Source organism: Vanessa cardui, chromosome 8 (genome assembly GCF_905220365.1).
Source record: "Vanessa cardui chromosome 8, ilVanCard2.1, whole genome shotgun sequence".
Classification (NCBI taxonomy): domain Eukaryota; kingdom Metazoa; phylum Arthropoda; class Insecta; order Lepidoptera; family Nymphalidae; genus Vanessa; species Vanessa cardui.
The window spans coordinates 6365743-6388943 of record NC_061130.1 but is presented as its reverse complement, the minus strand read 5'-3'; the positions used below and the strand labels follow the sequence as shown (position 1 = coordinate 6388943).

General features: G+C 33.5%; 4 protein-coding genes across 5 annotated transcripts; 2 read left to right on the top strand and 2 right to left on the bottom strand.

The window, feature by feature from the left end:
• Window positions 1-879: 879 nt before the first annotated feature.
• LOC124531668 (synaptojanin-1) lies at window positions 880-6158 on the top strand. The gene has a single exon (XM_047106151.1). The coding sequence runs from the start codon at window positions 1014-1016 to the stop codon at window positions 4299-4301; it is 3288 nt and encodes a 1095-aa protein (XP_046962107.1). The 5' UTR covers window positions 880-1013; the 3' UTR covers window positions 4302-6158.
• A 2358-nt stretch (window positions 6159-8516) lies between these two features.
• Window positions 8517-9733, bottom strand: LOC124531779. Its single transcript, XM_047106305.1, has 3 exons — window positions 9531-9733; window positions 9268-9447; window positions 8517-8733 (listed from the first exon to the last, which is right to left on the bottom strand). Exons 1-3 carry the CDS (start codon window positions 9603-9605, stop codon window positions 8593-8595), a joined length of 396 nt encoding a protein of 131 aa, XP_046962261.1. The 5' UTR covers window positions 9606-9733; the 3' UTR covers window positions 8517-8592.
• A 415-nt stretch (window positions 9734-10148) lies between these two features.
• LOC124532043 (ubiquitin-60S ribosomal protein L40) lies at window positions 10149-11410 on the top strand. Its single transcript, XM_047106669.1, has 3 exons — window positions 10149-10288; window positions 10549-10780; window positions 11176-11410. The coding sequence occupies exons 1-3, from the start codon at window positions 10160-10162 to the stop codon at window positions 11337-11339; spliced, it is 525 nt and encodes a 174-aa protein (XP_046962625.1). The 5' UTR covers window positions 10149-10159; the 3' UTR covers window positions 11340-11410.
• A 4062-nt stretch (window positions 11411-15472) lies between these two features.
• Window positions 15473-22940, bottom strand: LOC124532023 (WD repeat-containing and planar cell polarity effector protein fritz). 2 transcript variants are annotated; one of them, XM_047106647.1, is made up of 12 exons: window positions 22749-22940; window positions 22369-22667; window positions 22174-22298; window positions 21912-22078; window positions 20532-20646; window positions 20215-20442; window positions 19402-19535; window positions 18712-18832; window positions 18184-18434; window positions 17368-17525; window positions 16215-16846; window positions 15473-15756 (listed from the first exon to the last, which is right to left on the bottom strand). In XM_047106647.1, exons 1-12 carry the CDS (start codon window positions 22823-22825, stop codon window positions 15574-15576), a joined length of 2490 nt encoding a protein of 829 aa, XP_046962603.1. In that variant the 5' UTR covers window positions 22826-22940; the 3' UTR covers window positions 15473-15573. The 2 variants fall into 2 exon arrangements, with proteins under 2 accessions (XP_046962603.1, XP_046962604.1); XM_047106648.1 differs by having other exon boundaries at window positions 15473-15753.
• Window positions 22941-23201: the final 261 nt, after the last annotated feature.

The window sequence follows — 23201 nt, the reverse complement described above, 5'->3', positions numbered from 1 at the left end:
GTATTATGTTATTTTTAGGTTTAAATAATTATTTATACATAAATCGAAGAAGATCTTAATAATATATTATTGTTACATGTTTAAGTTTTTTATTATAGTAATAAATGTTATAGATAATCTGAAGTGGTGTATTATCTTATTAGTTACAATATATGTGTATTGTTTTATAATCTGTGATTGATATATTCTAGTGTTGGCGACCATATTCTTATTATTTCCTTGTTTTCATAATATAATTAAGGGTTTTAAGTAGCTACCAAACAAAAACAGAAATTTGATTCATAAACAGAACAAAAATAATTCCTTTTATTAGCCATAACGGCAAAAAAACCTGTCTTCCTTTTTCCTCCTTCTAATCATTTAAGTATAGTACGACACAACTTAGATGTAGCACAATTTGGGATAGCGTATTTAATTCGGATGTGATCGGGTTTACGAATTTTGCCGATGCTACATATAAGTTGTTTCAAGCAAGCAAGCAAGCAAGAGCAAGCAGTAGAGTTGTCGCGAAACAAGTAACTGTGTGGATATGCCCTCGAAGATTGAATAAATATTATACCATACTTTTATTATAGTATACTCAAGTTCTAGTAATAATTTCTTTTTTACCTGATCGATTTATTGGCTTAAAAAACAAAAATGACAAGTTTGTCTAAATAAAGTTTCTGTAAATAAATATAGAATTTAAAAAAATTGAGCCTTTTATGATATATGAAACTATTAATATAAATATATACATTTATTATCATTTCTTGAATAACAGGCTAACATTCATATCTATTTTAAATCTTTAATAAGTTTAAAGTAAATTACAAGAATCCAAGCCGTCTTTTATTACGTTAGAAAAAAAGTTGAAGTGACGTGCGTGACGTTATTGACATTTAGATGGTGGGCTGGTCATCAGCATTCAGCCGCTGGTGTCCTTATATTAAATCCAATTAGTGCATTATTCAACAAATAATTCATTTAGGGGGCGGATGTTTATCGACCAGAAGTAGATCCAGACAGCCACAATGGCTATGTCTAAAGGTTTCAAAGTTCTTGAAAAATCTTCTCCACCTAATCCGTATAGTGTAATTTTGCAACACAGAAATAAAGATACTGCATTATTATTCGAATCTCAAGCGGTGGTTTCCCTGTCGTTTCAAGAGACGGAAACTTTGCGTAAACAATACCATAAAATTGCTGATGCATATGGATGCTTAGGTGTTCTACAGTTAAATTCCGGAGAAAGTTGCTTATTACACCTTGTTCTCGTCACGGGTTGCTGTTCCGTTGGCAAGGTAGGCGACATTGAAGTATTCAAAATAACTCAAACACAATTTTTACCTCTTTTCTATCAATCTCAGAGCGAAGACAAAATTTCAGAAGTGAGAAAATTACTTAACTCTGGCACCTTCTATTTTTCATGGAACTCTGGTAAATCCACTGATAACTTATTTGATCTCACTCTTTGTGCCCAAAGAAAAAGCAAAGGAGCTAACCCAGATAATAGATTCTTTTGGAATAGAACCTTGTTTATTCACCTCATAAGATTTGGAATTGATTGTGATGATTGGCTTACACGAGCAATGTGTGGATCAGTTGAGATAAGAACTATTTATGTAGGTCATAGACAAGCAAGGGCTGTGCTTGTGTCCAGGTTGAGCTGCGAAAGGGCAGGAACAAGGTTCAATGTTAGAGGTTGCAATGATGATGGCAATGTTGCTAACTTTGTGGAAACCGAACAAGCAATTTACATTGATGATTCTGTAGCATCATACATTCAAACTAGAGGATCAGTTCCACTATTTTGGGAACAGCCAGGAATTCAGGTTGGTTCACATAAAGTAAAAATGTCGAGAGGTTATGATGCTTCAACTAGTGCATGTGATAGACATTTCTCACAGCTGAAGCGTAATTATGGGTCCCTTGTAGTTGTTAATCTTTTGGGCTCAAGTTTAATAGGAGGGAGCGAAGGAGAAGCTACTCTAAGCAATGCTTTTCAGAGACATCTTAATGAGTCTGCTCATAATGATGTGGCACAGATTATATTTGATTATCACCAAGAAGTTAAAGCTTCATCGATTGATTCAGCACTATCAAAGTTTAAGAAGATTATTGAAAATTATTATGATAGTATTAGCATTTTCAGTGCTAGAGGTACTGATATTTATAACATTCAAAAGGGTGTAATACGTACTAATTGCTTAGATTGTTTGGATCGAACAAATGCTATACAAACATTTATTGGCCTAGAGATGCTAGCAATACAGCTCATGTTACTACAATGTGTTGATAAAAAACAGAATGTTAATAGATTTGAGGAAGTTTTTAAACAGATGTGGGTTAACAATGGCAATGAAGTATCAAAAATTTATGCAGGTACTGGTGCAATACAAGGTGGCTCTAAATTAATAGACGGAGCAAGATCGGCTGCTCGCACCATACAAAATAATTTGTTAGATAACTCAAAACAAGAAGCTATTGATATATTACTTTTGGGCTCAACTCTAAATTCAGAACTAGCAGATCGCACAAGGATTTTGCTACCATCTAATATTTTACACACATCCACACCTGTTCTTAGAGAAATGTGCAGAAGGGCAAATGAATTCACCCAACCATCTAGCATACGTATTACAATTGGAACATACAATGTGAATGGTGGTAAACATTTCCGAAGCCTTGCTTATAAAGATGTTTCATTATCAGATTGGTTACTGGATTGTCCAAATTCAGCTTTAGTAAACACGGTAAACTTAAAAGATCATCCTTCAGACATATTTGCTATTGGTTTTCAAGAGATAGTTGATTTAAATGCTAGTAATATAATGGCAGCCAGTTCTGATAATGCAAAGGCATGGAGCGAAGAATTGGATAAGATTTTAGCCAGAGATGCTTCCTATACACTTTTATCAAGCCATCAGTTGGTGGGTGTCTGCCTTTTCCTATTTGCAAGGAAAGATTTAATTCCACATATCAGAGACGTAGCCCTTGATTCTGTGAAAACAGGGCTTGGTGGAGCAACTGGAAATAAAGGAGCTGTGGCAATTCGTCTCGTCATATATGGGACATCCCTATGTTTTGTCTGTGCTCATTTTGCTGCAGGACAATCTCAAGTTTCAGAACGTAATGCAGATTATACAGAAATTACGCGAAAAATTGCTTTTCCTATGGGGCGGTCCTTATATTCACATGATTATGTCTTTTGGTGTGGAGATTTCAATTATCGTATTGATCTAGATAAGGATGAAACGCGATTATTAGCATCACAAAACAACATGCAAAGACTTTTAGAGCAAGATCAACTATTACGCCAAAAATCACAAGATCTAGTTTTTAAGAATTGTTTTGAGGGAGAAATTACTTTCCTTCCTACTTATAAGTATGATTTATTTAGTGACGATTATGATACCAGCGAAAAATGTCGGGCGCCGGCGTGGACTGATCGCGTTTTATGGAGAAGTCGCAAGTACACCATTGATCCAGAAACAACATCTGAATTAGCCGCTGGAAAAATATTGCACTATGGGCGTGCTGAACTTAAACAGAGCGATCACCGTCCGGTGATTGCTATCTTAGAAATAGAAGTGTCACAAGTTAGTTACACAAAGTGTATGGAAGTTTTTTATGATGTGGTTAAAGACTTGGGTCCGCCCGATGCTAGCATTATTGTACAGCCGGCTGAAGAGTTTGATAACGAAGAATCTATTTTCGATGATAATTTGATGTCTGCTGTTCTGCAAGAATTAGCTATTATTGGGGAAGTAACATTGGTACGTTTTATTGATGATCTTACCTTGAGTATAACATTTAGAGACGGCCAACATGCCTTGGCTGCAGCACAGAAAGGACAAATTTCAGCTTGTTCCATTCCATTACTAATATCGTTAAAGTCACCTAATTGGATCGATATTGTTAAGTCAGAAGTTAATTTGTGTTCCAATAATACAATTCCTTTATTCGGCGAATTACCCAGCGAACGCCCTCTACGATCTGCTCCTCCTACACCACGTAGACAACAACCGAGTAGACCTCCAGCTCCATCGCCTACACCCCTTATACCATCAAGGACACCAGCGATAAGTCCAGCAAGGCCACCTCCTCCTCGCCCTGCGCCATTTCAAAATGACACAGTTGGTAATGTACAACAGCCTGTACCAACATCTCCCCCTGCTGACATTCTTCCACCGCCGCAATGCGCACCTCCGCCGCCTCCAGCTAGCAGCACCCCTCCTCCGACTAGTCAACCTCCTCCAGTACCTGCCCGCCAAGGCGCTCCACCTCCTTTGCCAGCCCGCCCACGACCAGTTATTTAGATCCATATGGCGAAATATGCTTTAATTTTTTTTTGTTATTGAATATAGAAATGATATTCAACATTATAGTCGTTGAGATGTTACAAATTCAATAAACATATTGCAATAATGTTTTATGCAATGTTCTATCATCTTATATGTTATCGCCGTTATTATAGCTCTATTCAAAATTATATTATACATACTTATTACCCTGTTTAAATTTACTTTAATGGGCTGTGATGTATTGATCAAATATCCTAGTATTTCTTTACTTATAATAGTAATTACTATTAATTTTTTTCTACGTAGTACTTTTTATTTTTTTACTTTTTACGAAAATAAATTATGTTTAGCAAAGAGTATTCCTGGTATATTTTTTGTGTTCTAAAAGTTATATTCAATTGGAAATGGAAGAATTTTACTGTTGATCTCATTAGACGTCTTTACATTTTTTACGTAATTTTATATGTCAAATGAATTCCTATATTTCGCACTGAACCAACAGCTATTTTTAACATTATTTTTAATTCTCGTTTGGGTTCCTATTGTTTTATAAAAACTTGGTATATTGTTCATTTAGCAATTAGGAGTCTGTGTAATGTATAACTGTACATTTGATCATAAGAAATTTACTATGAAGAAAGTTCTCGGTTTATTGTTATTATAATATTATTAGATATCAACGAAAATTTAGAAACTATAGTGAGTCTTTATTCTTCTGTAAATTTTATTATGATGTTATAAACATTAAGATTTACACAGTATATTAATTTTGATATGTTATTTAAATAAAATTATGTAATTATAGATTAAAATTTAATTCTTTATTTTTAGAAATAAAATTGTATTATTTTTATATCAAGGATTATATATTTGTTACAATATATATAATACGTTGATGCAATAGTATGATAATTCTTAAACTGATAGGCTTATCTTATTTTATCATTAGTGTATCAACTTCACCATTATTATAATTATTTTCAATACAAAGCCGTTGTTACGGCCAGTATGTCTACATATTTTTAGTTTTAATTCTTTGTTTATTATGTTATTTATTGTTTTTGAAACGTTTCTTTAATAGAATAGATTAGAAAAATATTTTTACAAAACGTGAGTCTAACTTTTGTTGTAGCAGATATACATATATGTAGTATGAGTATGAGTAAAGTATGAGTAAAATGTATTTTGAAGATTGGTCGTTTACGAGATTTGGAACTATGTATTTACTATAAGTCGCAATAAACATATTTATAAAGTTAATAGAATTGTGTGATTGTCTTATGTAATTGAATATTGTTAAATAATGATCGCAATACATACTTCAAATATATGGCAGTGAACGAGATGGATCTGTTTTCTTATTTGATACAAATAAAAAAATATTATTATGATTTATTATTTTAATCTATCGGTAGTATATATATTAGTAATTTAATTTTAAGGTCGCTGTAACATTTGACAAGAGGTAAATATTTGAAACAATTGAATTTAGTTTCATATATGATTTAAGTTATTTATATTTTGATGTAAGCATAATGTTTCTTTATTTAATTCAAAGCATTTATATTTCGATGTTTATACGAAATAAGAAAACGATGTCTGTCTATATTTTGGGTGCAATCGAAATTAATATCATTTAATCAGTAGAAAATATGTGTCAACGTTGTTAGTTACGGCATTATTTGATATTATTATCGCTTAATGTCACTATATTTTGTGATTCTAGAATTTACAGTAATAGACGTTCCGAATTTATCTTGCCGGCAAAGCTTAATTAGCCATTTAATTAACAGCCTAGTCTTTTTACTAAATGGCGCTTTTCAATCACTACACTACATCTTCTGTTTATGTGAATAGGGATTTGCTTAAGACTTTCCGCCGTTTAGTAAAATGACTAGCCTTTTTTATTAAGAGGATAGTTAAATTAGTCGACTACGACATATACACCATTTGTAGAGCGCTATTTTAAGTATAACTTTATTGATATTGATCATTAGCAAGTATCCTTTCCGGGCACGGCCAATTTGAAGCCATTGTTATTAAGCTATCGGTTGAATTAGTATTTTTAATCTATTGCAATAATTATTTCAAAGATAAATAATAAGAAAATATTATTCAGCTGCTAGTCCTGTGAATAAGCCTTGTATCCCATTTACGAACTACGAGGTAATCATGTTACAATTTACGATAGATGATATCATACGAACAACCCTTGAATTTAACAAAAAAATAATTTACTAGATATGAGCTGTTAAATACGTACTCGTTATGAAAATTATGCTTTATTTTATTTTTATTAGGTATAAGTTTCAAATTACGATTGAATTGACGTACTTACCTGATTTGCATTTGTTAGTTTCATAAACTGATCAGTAAAAATATCATAGAGCTATAATATGTACAACTATTATTGTAGATATAGTGCTTTATAAATGTTGTATCAAATATAATTAGCAGATAATAGTTAAAGACAATTTATGAATTTTGAAATGGCGAAATAAATTGTTTGGCGAAAAAACTACATGGTACGTTTCTTTTTGAGAAATTGCATTTTTACCCCTTCCTTGTGTCCTTTTTACTAATATTATTAAGACCTAAGTCTTAATTAAAAATCATAATGTTTGATTAAAATTAATTAGGGGGTCAGAATTTTCAAATATTATTTCTGAATCATCACATCATATCATCAGCCCGTTTTTGTCCACTGCCGGATATAGGCCTCTCCAAGCGCACGCCACTGTGGTCTTTCTCCGGCTACTCGCATCCAGCTCCTGCCTGCCGCATTGCGTATATCGTCACTCCACCGTGCCTGAGGACGTCCTACACTACGTTTGTATTTTTTTATTTCTGAATTGAAGCTACAATTTAAAAAAAAAAAGTGAATGTGGATAATTTATAACAATAGGTACCTGTACTTTAGGCCATTTTAGGGCCATTCATAATTATGTAAGACGATACGTATTAATAGGGGGAGGGGCGTTGACCATGTCTTATATTTTCTTAAAAGGGTTTGGAAGGAGTTTAGTTTAGAATGTAAGAAAAAATTCGCGAAATCAAAATTATTTGAAAAAGTTCAAAAACCGTGTGATTGCCGAGGTTCACTGGGATGCGTACCTTAAGAATATTTTAAATTAGAATTAAACATAGCAAATTTGAAATGAAATATAAACATTAAAATATAATATATATAATAAGGTGAGGTCAAAAACTAGCTGAAATAGTCTTACGTAATAAATTAATGGTCCCATACATATAATCTGTAACTGTTTTAGCTATAATGAATTAATCATCATGCTTTCTGAATTTCTTAAATATCCAAAATATGTAGTTTATTTAAGAAACTAATTTAAATATATATTTTAATATGTGGTTAAACCATATTTGTCAATAGATGGCGCTATTTTTTAAATTGTATATAAGAAATAAGTAATATCGCATAGATGCAAGTTTTAATAATATTTTTTTTTTTATTTACAAATAACTTATCTTGTTGAGATGTAATTTTCATTTTAATTTAGTCTGTAGTTTCAGAACCGACAAAGACGGCCTATATACTATGTTAATATGTTCCATATTACATTATCGGACATCATTTGCTTTTTAGGATATTTCTATTAAAGCAAACACTGCCAAAATTTTAACAGTAAAACTTTGTTTAAGAGAGGACCCAACGATATCAAATATTTTATAGATAATTCACAGGCACCATTAAGAAAAGGGGAAACAATCATAATAACTTATATATATTTAGTAGTCACAATTTATTGTTCCTTATCGAAATTACCAACATTATTTTTTAATGTTTTATATTGAAAAATATTTTCTACAGCCTGTTACAATTTATATAGGTAGCTGAAGCAATATTAATTATTACCAGACATTTAAATTGCATTGTTAAATCCATAAATGTGATTATTGAATCATAACCTCATCACAATAACTCAATACCAGTTTCTTTTAAGATCAATTCAGTCGTGAGCATTCAAACATTTTAATTACTTTTGTGAAAAATCTAATTAAAAAAAATGTTTCACTTCAAGGGTTTTGTTTGCAAATGACTTTAAATAATCACAAATTGATATTCTAAATAATTATAGTTATATATAACAATACATTTCAAGTTTTTAATTTTTTATTCAGGTCATTGTTGCATTTTAGGTTTCATTGTAGTATCTTATTTCATATCAGAAGATATAAAATGAAAAGAATGATTAAAATAAAACAATGTTGTGCTGTAGTTCTTGATTTCTATTTAAGCACGAGCAACTAATACATAGTATAATTTATTGAAATAAAACTAAATTATTTATTGCTTCTTGGGGACAGCGTGAATGTAAACAGTGTGGCCAATACCAACTAATCCAAGAATACACAGCAGCATTGTGAAACGGTACAAGATACCATCAAAGGGACCACCCTTCAGGAAAACTGGCACATCATCCTCTTTCTGAAAACAGAAAATAAATAATGTTTAAAAATAAGTTATAATGTTATACTACTTTGTAAAAATATAATCACAATTTTTAAAAATACAATTATGGTATCAGAATATAAAACAATAGGTAAGGAATGATTTTATAAACCACTGATTAATACAACAAGAGAATATTTTAAAATCTACAAATAATGAATTTTAGATTAAAAATAAAAACAATTAGATAGATGTAATAGTATAAAAATTGCAGGTGTGGAAATGCCTTAATTTAGCCATGATAGAAATTTACATGCAGTTGTTCTATAATTATAAGCAATTCTAGTAAGAGAATTTAGTTAATTAAATTATTAGATTATGTTACATCAATATTATTGTATTTTTGGAACTTTTATTAAAAAAGAAAAAGAAAGTACAGTACATTTCTTTCAAATAAATTACTAAAAAAATTGATAAAATTAATAATTTAACTTGCTTGCTTGTATCTCATAATCAAAAAAGCAATTTTATGTTATTGATTATCTCTGTTTAAGAGTTTTGTCAAGTTACCTGGAAGAGTTCTTGGCGTTTCCTAATGGTCTCGCTAACAGGCGGGTAGGGAGTGTTGGTGCCAGGCATGAGACGTCTGGATCCAGGGGCTGGGCAGGCTGAAGACTCAGTCACCGTTGACATTTGAGCCGTGTTGTATTGAATGACTGGAGGGTCCACTCGTTGGAGAGCAATGGGAGCCTTGTAATCAATGTCAATATTAATCATACAAATCAAAGATAACTTCATCGACCTAGAAGAAATTATAAATATTGTTTACTTACAACAGGGAATAGTGGACTTTGAAGATTGCTAGTGGCGATCAGCCTGCCGGTGATTTTGCTTAATTGATGATACATTTTGCAATTCTTTGAGTAGGAGCTATTATTTCCCAAATACTAATGTGCTTAAAATCCGACCTGTTACGAAACAAGTACTTATCGAATATGGGTGACGTTCAGAAATTTCCTGAGTTACCCCGTTAAAAATTTTAAAACTGTAACAAATAAATATTTAAATTTTGTTGAATATAAGTATTAATATAATTATTCATTACTTATAAAAATATTTTATTTATTATATTTTGTTATTAGATAAGGTAAAATAACTTAATAAATCAGGCTTATCTTTATATCAAGAGCTTCAATGTTTATAAACGTGTAAATAGCCGATAAATAATTATACCTACTGAATATATATATATATATATATATATTTCTGTTTATTTAACTTGCGTTATGAGTAATTATAACATATATATTTAATGTCCATGTAAGCTTAACTGAGATCTACATTGTAAATTGTGATACGGATCATGATCATTATTGATGATTGTACCATTTGAGATAAATTATTTAAAAATTTTTTTTACGAAACCATATTTTTTTGTTTTATTTAATCATAAAAAAAATCAATGCATTATTCCAATAAGCCTATATTTTTTTTGAATAGTCTGTGCCAGGTTTTTGCTGTTGACAAGTTAGTCATTTATAATCTTTCTTTTTTGTGGTGTTTGACATTTCATCGAGCACATTTCGCGAAGGTTAGTATCAATATTTTGTGAAAATTACTAAATTAAACCTTTTTGGTTGTAATTTTTCTGATTATTATACTTTTTAATAGGTAATATTTGATAAGTATATTAGTTATAACAATAAGTTGTTATTAACATTCGATATTTGAAAATCCGCGTGGCATGCCGTCTTGACGAAGACGGCTTCATTTTGTTTTTTTCATTTCACGTTTCAAAATCAATCAAAATTTAATCGCGCGTAATAAGTAAATCTAAACTATCTTTTTCAGCTCACAATGCAGATCTTCGTCAAAACCCTAACGGGAAAAACAATCACTCTTGAGGTGGAAGCCTCTGACACTATCGAAAATGTGAAGGCTAAGATTCAGGACAAGGAAGGAATTCCGCCAGACCAGCAACGTTTGATCTTTGCAGGAAAACAATTAGAAGATGGGCGTACCTTGTCGGACTACAACATTCAGAAAGAGTCTACCCTTCATCTTGTACTCAGGCTTCGTGGAGGTTAATATTTTCTTTTAAGTGTAATAAATATATATGCATATGTATGTATATCCCTGTTATGGGTATGTAATTTCGAATCTGGGTGTGGATACCGATATATGAATAATATTTTACCAGTTTTGCGTAAGGTTTTGAAAACAGATTGTTTCAGTATATTAGGTTATTTGGAAATTGTAAAAGAAATAATGCCAAGATATTATTTTGACCTACTTGTTTCTTAGTATTAAGCATAATACTCAAAGAAGTTATTAAGTATGGTTGGCTAGTCAGTATGCAAAAATTAACAATTATAATACAGTATTTATATTTTATTATTGGTTTTGTTTGACTATGGACTCAATAGCATTGCTGCTTTATATTTAATGAATATATAAACATATATGTATTATTTTCAGGTACTATTGAACCCTCCCTTCGTATCTTGGCTATGAAGTACAATTGTGAGAAAATGATTTGCCGCAAATGTTATGCCCGTCTGCACCCTCGTGCAACCAATTGCCGCAAGACCAAATGTGGACACACCAACAACCTGCGTCCCAAGAAGAAGCTTAAGGATTAAATTATTTTTCTTTTAACATCCTTAACTGTGGCTAATTTACAAGTATAATAAAAAATGTAATAAAAAAGGCAGAGTGCGTTTTTTTTCTATTAATATTAAAATTAACTATTTATTTATTATCCATATCGTATTTTATAGTGGGTTAAGTTAGTCTAAAGAGTTCATTTGAATTTTATAATTTAATATTTTTCAATGTTTTCTGGGATCCTTTTGTACAAACGTACATTGCTCCAAAAAAGAGTACTTACCCTAACCCTGTGATTTATTCTTGTTCCTTGTATTCATGGAAACCTATTGAAGGAATCGTGAAAGTTTTATTTTGAATTTCTATTTCTCAGAATAAGTTCCCATTGAAAAAAAAAAATAATTACCAAATATTTATTTACTTATGATACCTACATACATTTGCATTTAATTTTTTGTTGCGCTTTTTGGGTGGTCCCGCTAGTGCTATATTTAATGGTGGTCTTGGTGCAGTGACGTACTTTGCTCTTATTGCCGTCGTAAAGGTCAAATCCTTGAAACTACGTTTGCGTTAAGAGATACGACCCTGAATGCTTTCTATTGACTATCACGGTCAATTATCCTGGCTCGTGATGATAATGCCTAACTATGACATAAATACCATCGCGCACGAAGAAATTCGGCAACTCTTATTACCGCACTGTCGCACCGCCAAATTTTTTATTTACTTACCTATTTAGGTATTCATTATATTCATTTCATTAATATGGAATTTTAATATGATATTTTTCATCAAATAAGTACTAGAAAAAAAAAAATCCACTTTTACTGGGCTGCTTAACTTTACTAAATAATATAAAATGGATTTTAAATTGATTGATTGATTTTATTTTTCGCATTGTCAGTAGCCTATTGCGTGAAATAGATTATAGTTTAATGGTATTTGCAATTTTATGGTGAAATAATCATCTACGCTAGTTCACAATTTGACCGCTTCCCATCGATAGATTACAATATAGCAAAAAATATTACTTTAAATTGCAATCATATTTCGCGGTTCATAATATTTCGACGGTTTACAATCGGAAGATCTGGTAGACAAATTGTAATCTAACGAATTTTGTAATCTTACGAAGACATCACCACCTTTATCGCCGAATGAGAAATAAAGGCTCCATCTATTTTTATAAATAAGCGGCAAAAATATTATTTTAATATTATATAATAAAAACAATCTACAAGGTAAATATATTTATTACTTTACATAGTTTTATTTATATAAAATGTTCATAATAAATTATATAAAATCAGTTATTATAACTTGTATTTTATAAAGGCTACTGATATTTATTATTATAACAATGATAACAATATTCAAACATTACAGATTCAGTTTTAGCTTCGTATAAACAATAATTAAAAAATCACAATTACATACAGATTTGATTTTAAACATTTCTCACAAAATTAGTAGTTATAGTATAGTAAGTAGTAGTTAGTTAAATGACTATTTTTTACCTAAAAACCATGGATTTTGTCCCTAATAACAGCTTACCAGGCGGATTTAAGTTGTTGACTTTCTTCTATTGAGAATTATTGATAAATATGCGGCATCATAATTTCGCACTATCAGTGTTAATTTATAGCGCAGAAGTACCTATCACTTCAACGGCCTCCATACTGAACAAGGTAAGAAGGTGTGAGTCTGTTGTGATCGATGGCGAGTTGGGACATATTGGAATCCAGTGGCGTAGCTATCATAGGGCCAAGTGGTGGTGCACCGTGACCCCGGAGTTCAGGGGACTCTCTAAACTAAATCTGAAGTTTCTGAAGTTAGAAATCACGACCCTGCGCACAAGATTTCTTATTTGGGATCTATAATTTTAAATGGTAATTATTACTTAAAGAGGTATGGGAACGATGGGGTGAGGGCCCAATTATTTTTCTATCTACCGGGGCCCTTCCTCACCCAGCTACGCCACTGTTGGAATCGTCTTAGATTGGTGGACAAATGGATAATCGTGAGAAGCCAGTATTACAGATCCGTTAAGCACGTCTAGTCCTCGCATCGATTTTTAAGTAACAATGAAATTGCATCACTATTCAATATTTCCATTATGTAGAAAATATTTTAAAAATAGATAATATGCTTAAAAATAGCCGAAGGATTGTGTTATTAGGTAAATATTGTAATGTAAATAAAAAAAACATCTTGTAGGTAGCTTTAAGGAACACAAACGAAGCAATTTCATATACTAAGTGAATAGTCTAGCAGATAATAATAGATTTCGATAAAATAAAAAAAAAATGTTTTATTTATATAATCAACAGAATCAACAGCGCGAACTTTATTCAAGCTTCAGTAGACTTAGACAACATATTGTAATATTTCGTTGGTTGAATTCAATGAAAATAGTTTTCGAGTTGAATGGATTTATATAAGCCCGTAATCTTGTGTCAGATTGTCTTATATTAAGAGTTAAAAATAGTGCTAATGACTTAGTGCACGCCTGACCTTCTTGTTTTAGCCTTTTTTAGATATGGCCATGGTGTTCGAAATTTAGTAAGGGAAATAACCTTAAAAATAAAACTATTCTTTTAACCTGAATTGGTTCATATGGCAGCTCCGTGTAATTACTTCATGCTTATATTTTTACAAAATCTATTCAGGGTATATAAAAATTGAAGACTGCTAGTTAAAATAAACGAAGTAGGTATATTAAAATAAAATAAAATGCTAAAATATTAAAGATATAAGAAATATTTTTTTTACTATAACCGGTAACGATAGAATGAATCTTAAAACAAAAAGTTGACATGTTAAGTGTCAGCAGACTATCAAGTAATACCAAAAATCATTCAAAATTTTATTTAACTATCTGTTAACATTATAGTAAAATAATTTAAAATTAATGAAACATTTTTTAGGAAACGAAGATAGATTTTATCATAATACTAGAAGAGGTAGTCACGGTGTAAAAAATGATAGGAAATACATTTTTACTCTATAATTTATACATTTTAAACATACAGCTAATTTAAAGCTTATAGCAATGAATGGACGGAGATTTGAAGATAATTCATTAGTATTATTGACATAATAAACTACACCATACCAAAATGGACGACTTTGATTTTTAACGGCTTCGTGGTAGCATTCTCTGTAATATAATAACATATGTTGTTTTTATTACACTATATTAAATACAACTTGCTTCTAGGATTTTTTTGAAGAGATAACCAATATTTAATTATTGGTTTTTGTTATTTATAATGTTTATTGTTATGTATAATTTTGTTTATCTATATAATATACCAGAAATAAGAGTGTCCATAAAGTATTACAAGACTGACAATCATGCAATTTATGCGAAACTGCATTTTTCACATTTTTAGAACATATACTTTTTTAAGACATAAAATATTCTATGGCTAACGAATATGCTGACAAATACAGCTTTTTTTATTTTACAAATTCACATGCTTATGACTCAAAGTGAAAGTTCAATTATTTTGAAATATTGTATCTAATTATAATATTATTTAATATTAATTAGATAGATTATTACAAAATTATGGTGTGCAAGAGGTGAAAAAAACCCGGGTGCCACGTGCTTTTTTCGTTTCACCGATGGTAGCCAAGTCGTGGATTATCGGCAAGCGTACCCACCCCTCTTAAATATATTTTTGGATCTGGATTGGTGAGATCGATGGAACACTGTTTGCACCCAGGCATTTCTTGTGCTTAAGACGGTTGCTATCTATCAACACAATAATTGTCCCAACGACAGACGACTGGCAAGCATTATTCGTTTAAACACATTAAATTATCAAGTCATGCCTTCCTATGATGACTGATGGATGAAGTTTAAAGCTATTTTTAGTGAGATAAAGTTTTCATTTATTTTATTATTATATTAATTTGTAACTTCTAATGTGATCGTGCATTACAGCGTGTAAAAGACTGCGACACGAATACAAAATCCTTCTGAAAAATATGAGACAGATAGATTATACAATTATTGAGTCATGCATACATTCATGCGTAAACGATCCCGTGGCGCCCGCCGTAAGACGGAGAGGGTACCGATGGTTTTTTAGTGGGTAAACCCGGTGGACCTGGACGCACTTGGCCAGGAACCGGGGAGTCCCACATCCCTCCCACGCGTTTTTCCAGCGAGAAAAAAAAATGCATACATGCACTAAGATACGAATACAACGAACAGTGACTAAGGGTGCAGTCGAAGGTGCGGGTTAACACAAACATGCGTCACACTTCGACGTAGTCGAGCGTAGTACCGGGCGGGGCGTGCGGGGCGTGCGGGGGGGCGGGCGGGGCGGGCGGCGCGTGCGGCGCGAAGGCGGCCAGGTAGCGGTGCGGCGCGCACAGCGGCAGGCTGTCTGCCAGCTCATGCGACGGGTCCGGGCCCGGCCTCTCCTGGGTTTGGTGCTTCTTATCGATTGGAAAGTATGTCATTAAATTAACCATGTATTTATATTTCAATTCTAATAATTCTACTATGAGCTGAGATGGCCCAGTGGTTAGAACGCGTGATCTTAACCGATGAGTTCGGGTTCAAACCCAGGCATGCACCGCTGATTCATGTGCTTAATTTGTCTTTATAATTCATCTCGTGCTCAGCGGTGAAGGAAAACATCGTGAGGAAACCTGCATGTGACAAATTTCATAGAAATTCTGCCACACGTGTATTCCACTAACCCGCATTGGAACAGCGTGGTGGAATATGTTCCAAACCTTCTCCTCAAAGGGAGAGGAGGCCTTCAGCCCAGCAGTGGGAATTTACAGGCTGTTGTTGTTAATTCTTCTATTAAATCTAAATATTCATACAAGCTTTTATGGTTTAAATTGGCCATTTTAAAATTATACCTTTATTAATTAAAAACACTCACCGGAACGACGGCGACGGTCACTGTGTCTGAAAACTTCACTTTGTTCTTCTCGGGTTTAAGGCCCGTACAAAAGTTGTCTTGGCGATATCTTTCATTGAAATTACTATTAGTCGATGGCACGTTGGAAGAAAATTGACCACTATTCGTGTCTTCTCTCAATTCGGTTTGAAACAAATGTTTGAAGTGAGCTGATATTCTTTCATCTTGTGAACGGGGTAAAACCTCTAACATATTGTTAGCCTGGTTTACACGTAGTGTCCCATAGCTCGTGGAGTTTTTAAGTGTTCTTTGTATATTTAATACGTTGTCCACACTGTTCCATCGCATATTTTGGGAATGAATAGGTTTTATTGGTTCTCGCTTGTTGATGAAAGAGTCGTCTTGGACATTTTTACCCCAGATCGTGCTGTCTCTTTCTAAATACTGGTGAAGGTTTGGTCGAATACTGGTGGTTGTGTAAGTATCATTCTGGTTTATGGGCACTGTTAATATTGAGGGGTGGGATGGTAACGGTACCCTCGGTAACGGTGGTGGGTTTGTTTTTATTGCTTTAGATGATGTACTGGATTCTTCTTCTGAACCTGTATATGAGTGCGAGCTGCACTGCGAACAGGAGTCTGAACATTCTGAATCTGAAACACATCCGAATAAATAAGTGTTTTTCAATACCAAAAAGTACATACATAATGTAAAGTAAAAATAAGTAAAAAAAGTAAATAAAATGTAAAATTTGGTAACAGTATTCCAATCCCTCAAATGAGAGTCGAGATGGCCCAGTGGTTAGAACGCGTGCATCTTAACCGATGATTGCGGGTTCAAACCCAGGCAAGCACCGCTGATACATGTGCTTAATTTGTCTTTATAATTCATCTCGTGCTCAGCGGTGAAGGAAAACATCGTGAGGAAACCTGCATGTGACAAATTTCATAAAAATTCTGCCACATGTGTATTCCACCAACTCGCATTGGAACAGCGCGGTGGAATATGTTCCAAACCTTCTCCTCAAAGGGAGAGGAGGCCTTTATCCCAGCAGTGGGAATTTACAGGCTGTTGTTGTTGTTGTTGTTTTGTTGTATTCCAATCCCTGTTATTTCCCTATCCTATAATCCCTGTTAAATTTTTCGAAATAAATAACTGGTTTTAAGTAACTAACCGGGTCGATTTAATTTTGCATAATAAGCAGCACAGTTGGCAGCTTCCTCAGCGAGGTGTGACAGGTTCAGTCTCTTGGCAGCCCAACGCGCATCGGCGAAAAGGTCCCAAGCCTCCAAGTCCACAGCTAGACTGAGGGCTTTTTCTATATGACCTCGCCTAAGCAAGTAAACAGACATAATTTAGGGAAGGGTAAATTTACAAAGGGTTACACGAGTTACAAAGCGGTCTTATTGTAACGACAGGCGGTGCCTTCTGTTTGCCAGAATGGTTGACGCTTTTTTTAAAAATGGAACATAAAGATAGGCGCACACCGAGGCGCCGCAACGCATAACAAAAATTCTCCTGAATCAGTTTCATACTTTTGTATGGGCTATCGCACACCTCAGGCTGGCCTGACTTGTTGCGTCTGCTAACGCACACTGAGACGGGCCGCATTGCAACGCATAACATCGCCGCAAAAATACGCCTGGCTAGTGATGCGCCAATGCGTTGCGCTGAGGCCCGCCGCGGCTATAGTTTGCGCATTAGAAGTATTAGTGTCGAGGTCCAAATTCAAATTCAAATTCAAATTCTTTATTTGTAAAATTTTTGAAAACAACAAAAATTTCGCTACTAGGCATACAAATATAAATTGGTACACATTATTACTTTACATTAATTGAAATATAAAAAAATAATTAACTGCTAAAACATAAAAAAAACAATAATAATAATAATAACAATAATAATAAAACATTGATTAAAATATGTCAAAATATAATATAATTAGAAATAAGATTAATTAGGAAATTAGATACGAACTTAGGCACCTCACCTCACTAAGTGGTGGAAGAATTTCCTCGCCAGGTCGTGCACGGCGGGCGCGTACCTGTGCGCGGCGGCGGGCAGCGGCGCGCGCGGCGCCAGGTAGGCGCCCAGCGCCAGCTGCGCGCCCGCCGCGCCGCCCGCCGCGCCCGCGCGCACGGCCGCCCGCGTCGCGCGCACGCACTCCGCGCCCTCCTCGTCCCACTCCAGCGCTCGCAGCAGACCCACCGCGTTCGCGAAGCGCTTCGAGCGCAGCCACGCCTACCAAGTGAACGACGTTGTTGACATGTTTGACGCCCGAGAGCTTCGATGATTTTTAAAAGAGATTTACTTCGAGAACTTAATATTAATATTTAACGGCTTTGTAGATACGAAATTTTCTCTTTCTCTTTGAATGAATCAGATAACCTATGTATTTGCCATTCGGCCTATTCATTTGATATATCAAGAAGTCATTTTTTGTTTCCACTTTTACGAATACAATAAAATCTCAAGGGATAATAAATCATGTTATATGTGTATTTTTTTAAATACTTGCCGTTAGTAAACGCGGGTGTGTTATTCGCAACAGCACCAGAGGTCCTCCGGCGAGCGTTGCCAGAATAAGCGAGCCGCCTCTACGGCTGTGAGTCCCGAGTAACTGCACGCGCTTTGACTCACTGAAACAGTATTAACAATGAATATTGTATTACATATAATATAGTAATTGCAGCTCGCTCACTTACGTAAACATTGCATAGTTCTTGTGAAGTGCTGAAATACCATACAGTTTAACCATACCATTAGGGTTGTATCAAATTAAGTATTGAAATAACTTACACAATAGTCATTTTTTTTATGGTATAGGTTGGTGGACGAGCAGATGGGCCACCTGATGGTAAGTGGTCACCATCACCCATAGACAATGACGCTGTAAGAAATATTAACTATTCCTTACATCGTCAATGTGCCATCAACCTTGGGAACTAAGTTGTTATGTCTCTTGTGTCTGCAGTTACACTCGCTCATTCCCCCTTCAAACCGGAACACAACAATACTGAGTACTGTTATTTGGCGGTAGAATAACTGGTGAGTGAGTGGTACCAGACGGGCTTGCACAAAGCCCTACCAGCAAGTAAATTCAAATCACTAGACAAAGTAAAATCATTAGACAAGTCCTATTAATGAGTAAAATACTTGGGAGTATAATATATTTGAATTCGATATTAAGGAATAGCTATTGGTTAACCGCATATAGGACGTGAGGTCGAGGCACTTGGAATGGTGATGCAGCAGAGACAGCGCGCGATCGAAGCACTGCAGACGGCCGGCCTCCTCAGCCGCCACTATCAGTTCGCCCGCCCACCGCACGTCTGTCGCTATCTGTTGAATTAACTCGGAACTTAAATGACTGTGTGTGTGTGTGTGTGTGAGATAAAAGGCTAAATAAACAACATTCGACGGTAAATTACCGCCATATCATTAGTCGAGGGATTTATTAATTGAGCTATGATATAACACTGTGGATTTACGAAAAAATGGTGCTGTACCAATACGTAAATCTATGGCTTGTTTATCTTTATTTCTAATTCCATTGGAATATTCATCTCAATATAAATAGCATTTATGCTATATTTCTTATTGCCTTATAGTTCCAATGAATAAACACGTCACACGATATCTAATTTATTATTTCATTGTTCAATTTAAGCCAAAGTTAGTATCAACAACAACAACAGCCTGTAAATTCCCACTGCTGGGTTAAAGGCCTCCTCTCCCTTTGAGGAGAAGGTTTTGAACATATTCCACCACGCTGTTCCAATGCGGGTTGGTGGAATACCCATGTGGCAGAATTTCTATGAAATTTGTCACATGTAGGTTTCCTCACGATGTTTTCCTTCACCGCTGAGCACGAGATGAATTATAAAGACAAATTAAGCACATGAATCAGCGGCGCTTGCCTGGGTTTGAACCCGTAATCATCGGTTAAGATGCACGCGTTCTAACCACTGGGCCATCTCGACTCAAAGTTAGTATAATTTACTTAAATTCCTATACTCACAAAGCCAGCTTTTGTCGAATGTGTAAGCCCAGCAACGTTGTGTATCACGTGTATGGAAGCGTCTATACAAGCTACTAGGATTCTAATGTCACATGGAGACCGCCTCGCCAGCCGTGCAGGCGCGGGCAACGATACTTTTATCGTGTTCTCATGAAGCGAAGATAATTTCGTCATTCGATTGACGCCCTGCGGTAATTCATATCTGTGCCACACCAAACTAGCCCCTGTCTAAAAAAAAAAAGAAAAAACAAAAACCTTTGTTGTTTAACCTTTATTGTAAGCGTTTTTTTTTTTTTTTTTGATATTGTCATTTTTACCTTGTGACACGCAATTTGCTCGACAATGTGAATAATGTGATCGTGTTTATGTGAAAGTTCGGCAAATAACACTTCATTCTCTAATTGGTGGTATGCTAACAGGGATACTTGATGCCTGAAATATATGTACAAGTATGTATCAGTGCATATTTGAGACCTTTTGAGACAAACAAGTTATGTTGTTATACATTTCGGCGAGCATACGTTGGAGTCTGGTCTATGGTTTAGGATGTCTCTCAATTGTTTCATACAAATAGGAAAGTAATATTAAATTATACGTCATGACTTCCACGAATCTAATCACTTGTATGTGCTTGGCGCGTATTTCATTATTATAAAATACACATATAAAAAAAAATGTAAGCATTGTTGTTTTTTTTAATTTAATATTATATATTTGTTTGTTGGTTTTCATTAATAATCAATTATTTTAATTAACTTTAATTTCGGTTTTTCCGATCTGTTAGGAGTCGCGGGACAATTTAACGGTAACAGTTGTTTTTATGTTATGAGTTACGAGCAACGAGCCATTACAGTCGTTTCTATTCGTTTTTACGTAACATTCCAAAATGAAACATTTTTACTAGACGATTTTGTGTTACGATTTGAATGGGTTTTGTACAGACTAACTCGACATAATAAACTTATTAATAGAATATGTACTATGCTATGTGATATGGAAAATAACATAGTGTAAATAAATAACTATGCATGTCTCTTATGAGTCCGTTCAGTTTCTTTACGATTTTTTGTGTGCTTTTATTGCTTCAATCTAACTTGATAGATATAATTTTTAAAATTCCAAAAAGTAATAACTGCCTTTCAAAATATTTCGATTATGTTTGTGAATCATTGTCTACTATGTATAGTTCAGTTTTTATGCAGTATGAGATGATTAATTAAAAATACCAATACATTTAATTAGAAAACAATGAGTTAATAAACAGTAATTTCATAGTCAATATTGACTCCAATATAACCACTATTGCCAGAAGACTTGTTACCTTACCGGTTTTTCTTTAGTTAGAAGGTAATTATGCATTACTTTTACTGGACTAATATTTGAAAACCAATTTAGAGCTGGCAGGTAACAGAAAATTTTAACAATTAAATTAAAAAAAAAATGATAATCTGTTTTAATTAATGAATGAACATTGTCAAAATTATTTAAAAGTCAGCAAAGACAGAATTTATTTCTATACAAAATAGGATTTTTAGTCATGGCAGCCGTTTGTACATTAATAAAAGTTTAAGTTAAATTAAAAAAAGTGGGCAAAGAGAGTTTGTTTATGGTTCCTATTCCTATGGTTCTAAATTCCTAAAGTTTTTTAGACTATTGAGTAATTTAATAATAGAATAATAAATAATGGCTTAATATACCCAACAATCTGGTATAAATGAAGATTAGCATGATCTTCAAGAACAGGACTCCAGGGTGCTGGTTCCGATACAGTTGCTCCCCATATCAATACCCTCACATAATTAGCACTCTCACACCAAGAAACTCTACGGTCAACTTTTCGCACACTTCCTCCAAGATCTAGTATCTAAAATAAAGGACATTAATTAATTATATTATGTACCAAAATTTTAAGTCTTCAGAAATGTATTTTATATTCACTGAGTAATTTAATTAACTTACTTGTAGGTGTGGATCTCTATCTGATATCTGACATGGGGTATCATTGTCTATTGTCTTTCCGAATGTGATCAAAGTTGCCACTTTGTCCATATGTATTAATAATAAGATTTTCTTACATAAAACAACTGTAATGTTCATACAAATAATAGAAATGAGAAGAGTCTTGATAAAATATATTAAAAAAATTGTACATACCACCAGTAACTGTTTGGCTGTTAATTTTTCCAATACAATATCTATCAAAGAGTATTTGTGTAATATCTAAAGTACTATATTTGACTGTTATGTAGGCTATGACACCAGAAGAGAACACTATTACAATAAGGGATTCATTAACCCATTCACAGCAAACTATATTTCGGTCACGAAGTTTTGATTCCAATTGTCGAAGTTGGCGCGGCTTCGGTGATCGCCAATAACCTCCGCGCCTCTCACAATAACTTCTTTTTCCTATATCATGTATAGATTCGTCAAGTTTCTTCTTACTCTCATATCTGCGTCAAATTCAATTAATTATTCTCTCATCTTACAAAATAAAAACAAAAAGCAAACAACTGAATTTCTATGAAACATACTTGTAACTTTTAAAGTCATTGTTTTTTAAATAAATTAAGTCGTCGCTTGTTAAAAACTTTACATCGTATGTAAACATGTTTGTAAATATTTATTAGTTTTATTTTAAACTTGTTTGTGATATTCTGCAGACAAACATTACAATTGTTTAACTTTTTATTTACTTGTCTAACTTTACTTTAAGCGATCGTGTGTCAAACCTCTGGTCAAAACTTAAACGTCAATTCATAGTAAAATAAATACCCATAGATAATACATGTTCATACATACAATAATGTTATTTATTAAATATAATATTTTATAACTTTTTATTTCAATTAAATCGTTTTACGTAATTTTGCAAATAAATAATCATTTCCTAAGATTAAAATTTATACTTTTTATCTGTCATACAAAAGCTAGCGTTTTGGCGGGCTTTTAGAAAAAGAAAAAAGAGCAAAATGGCGGGTTTCATG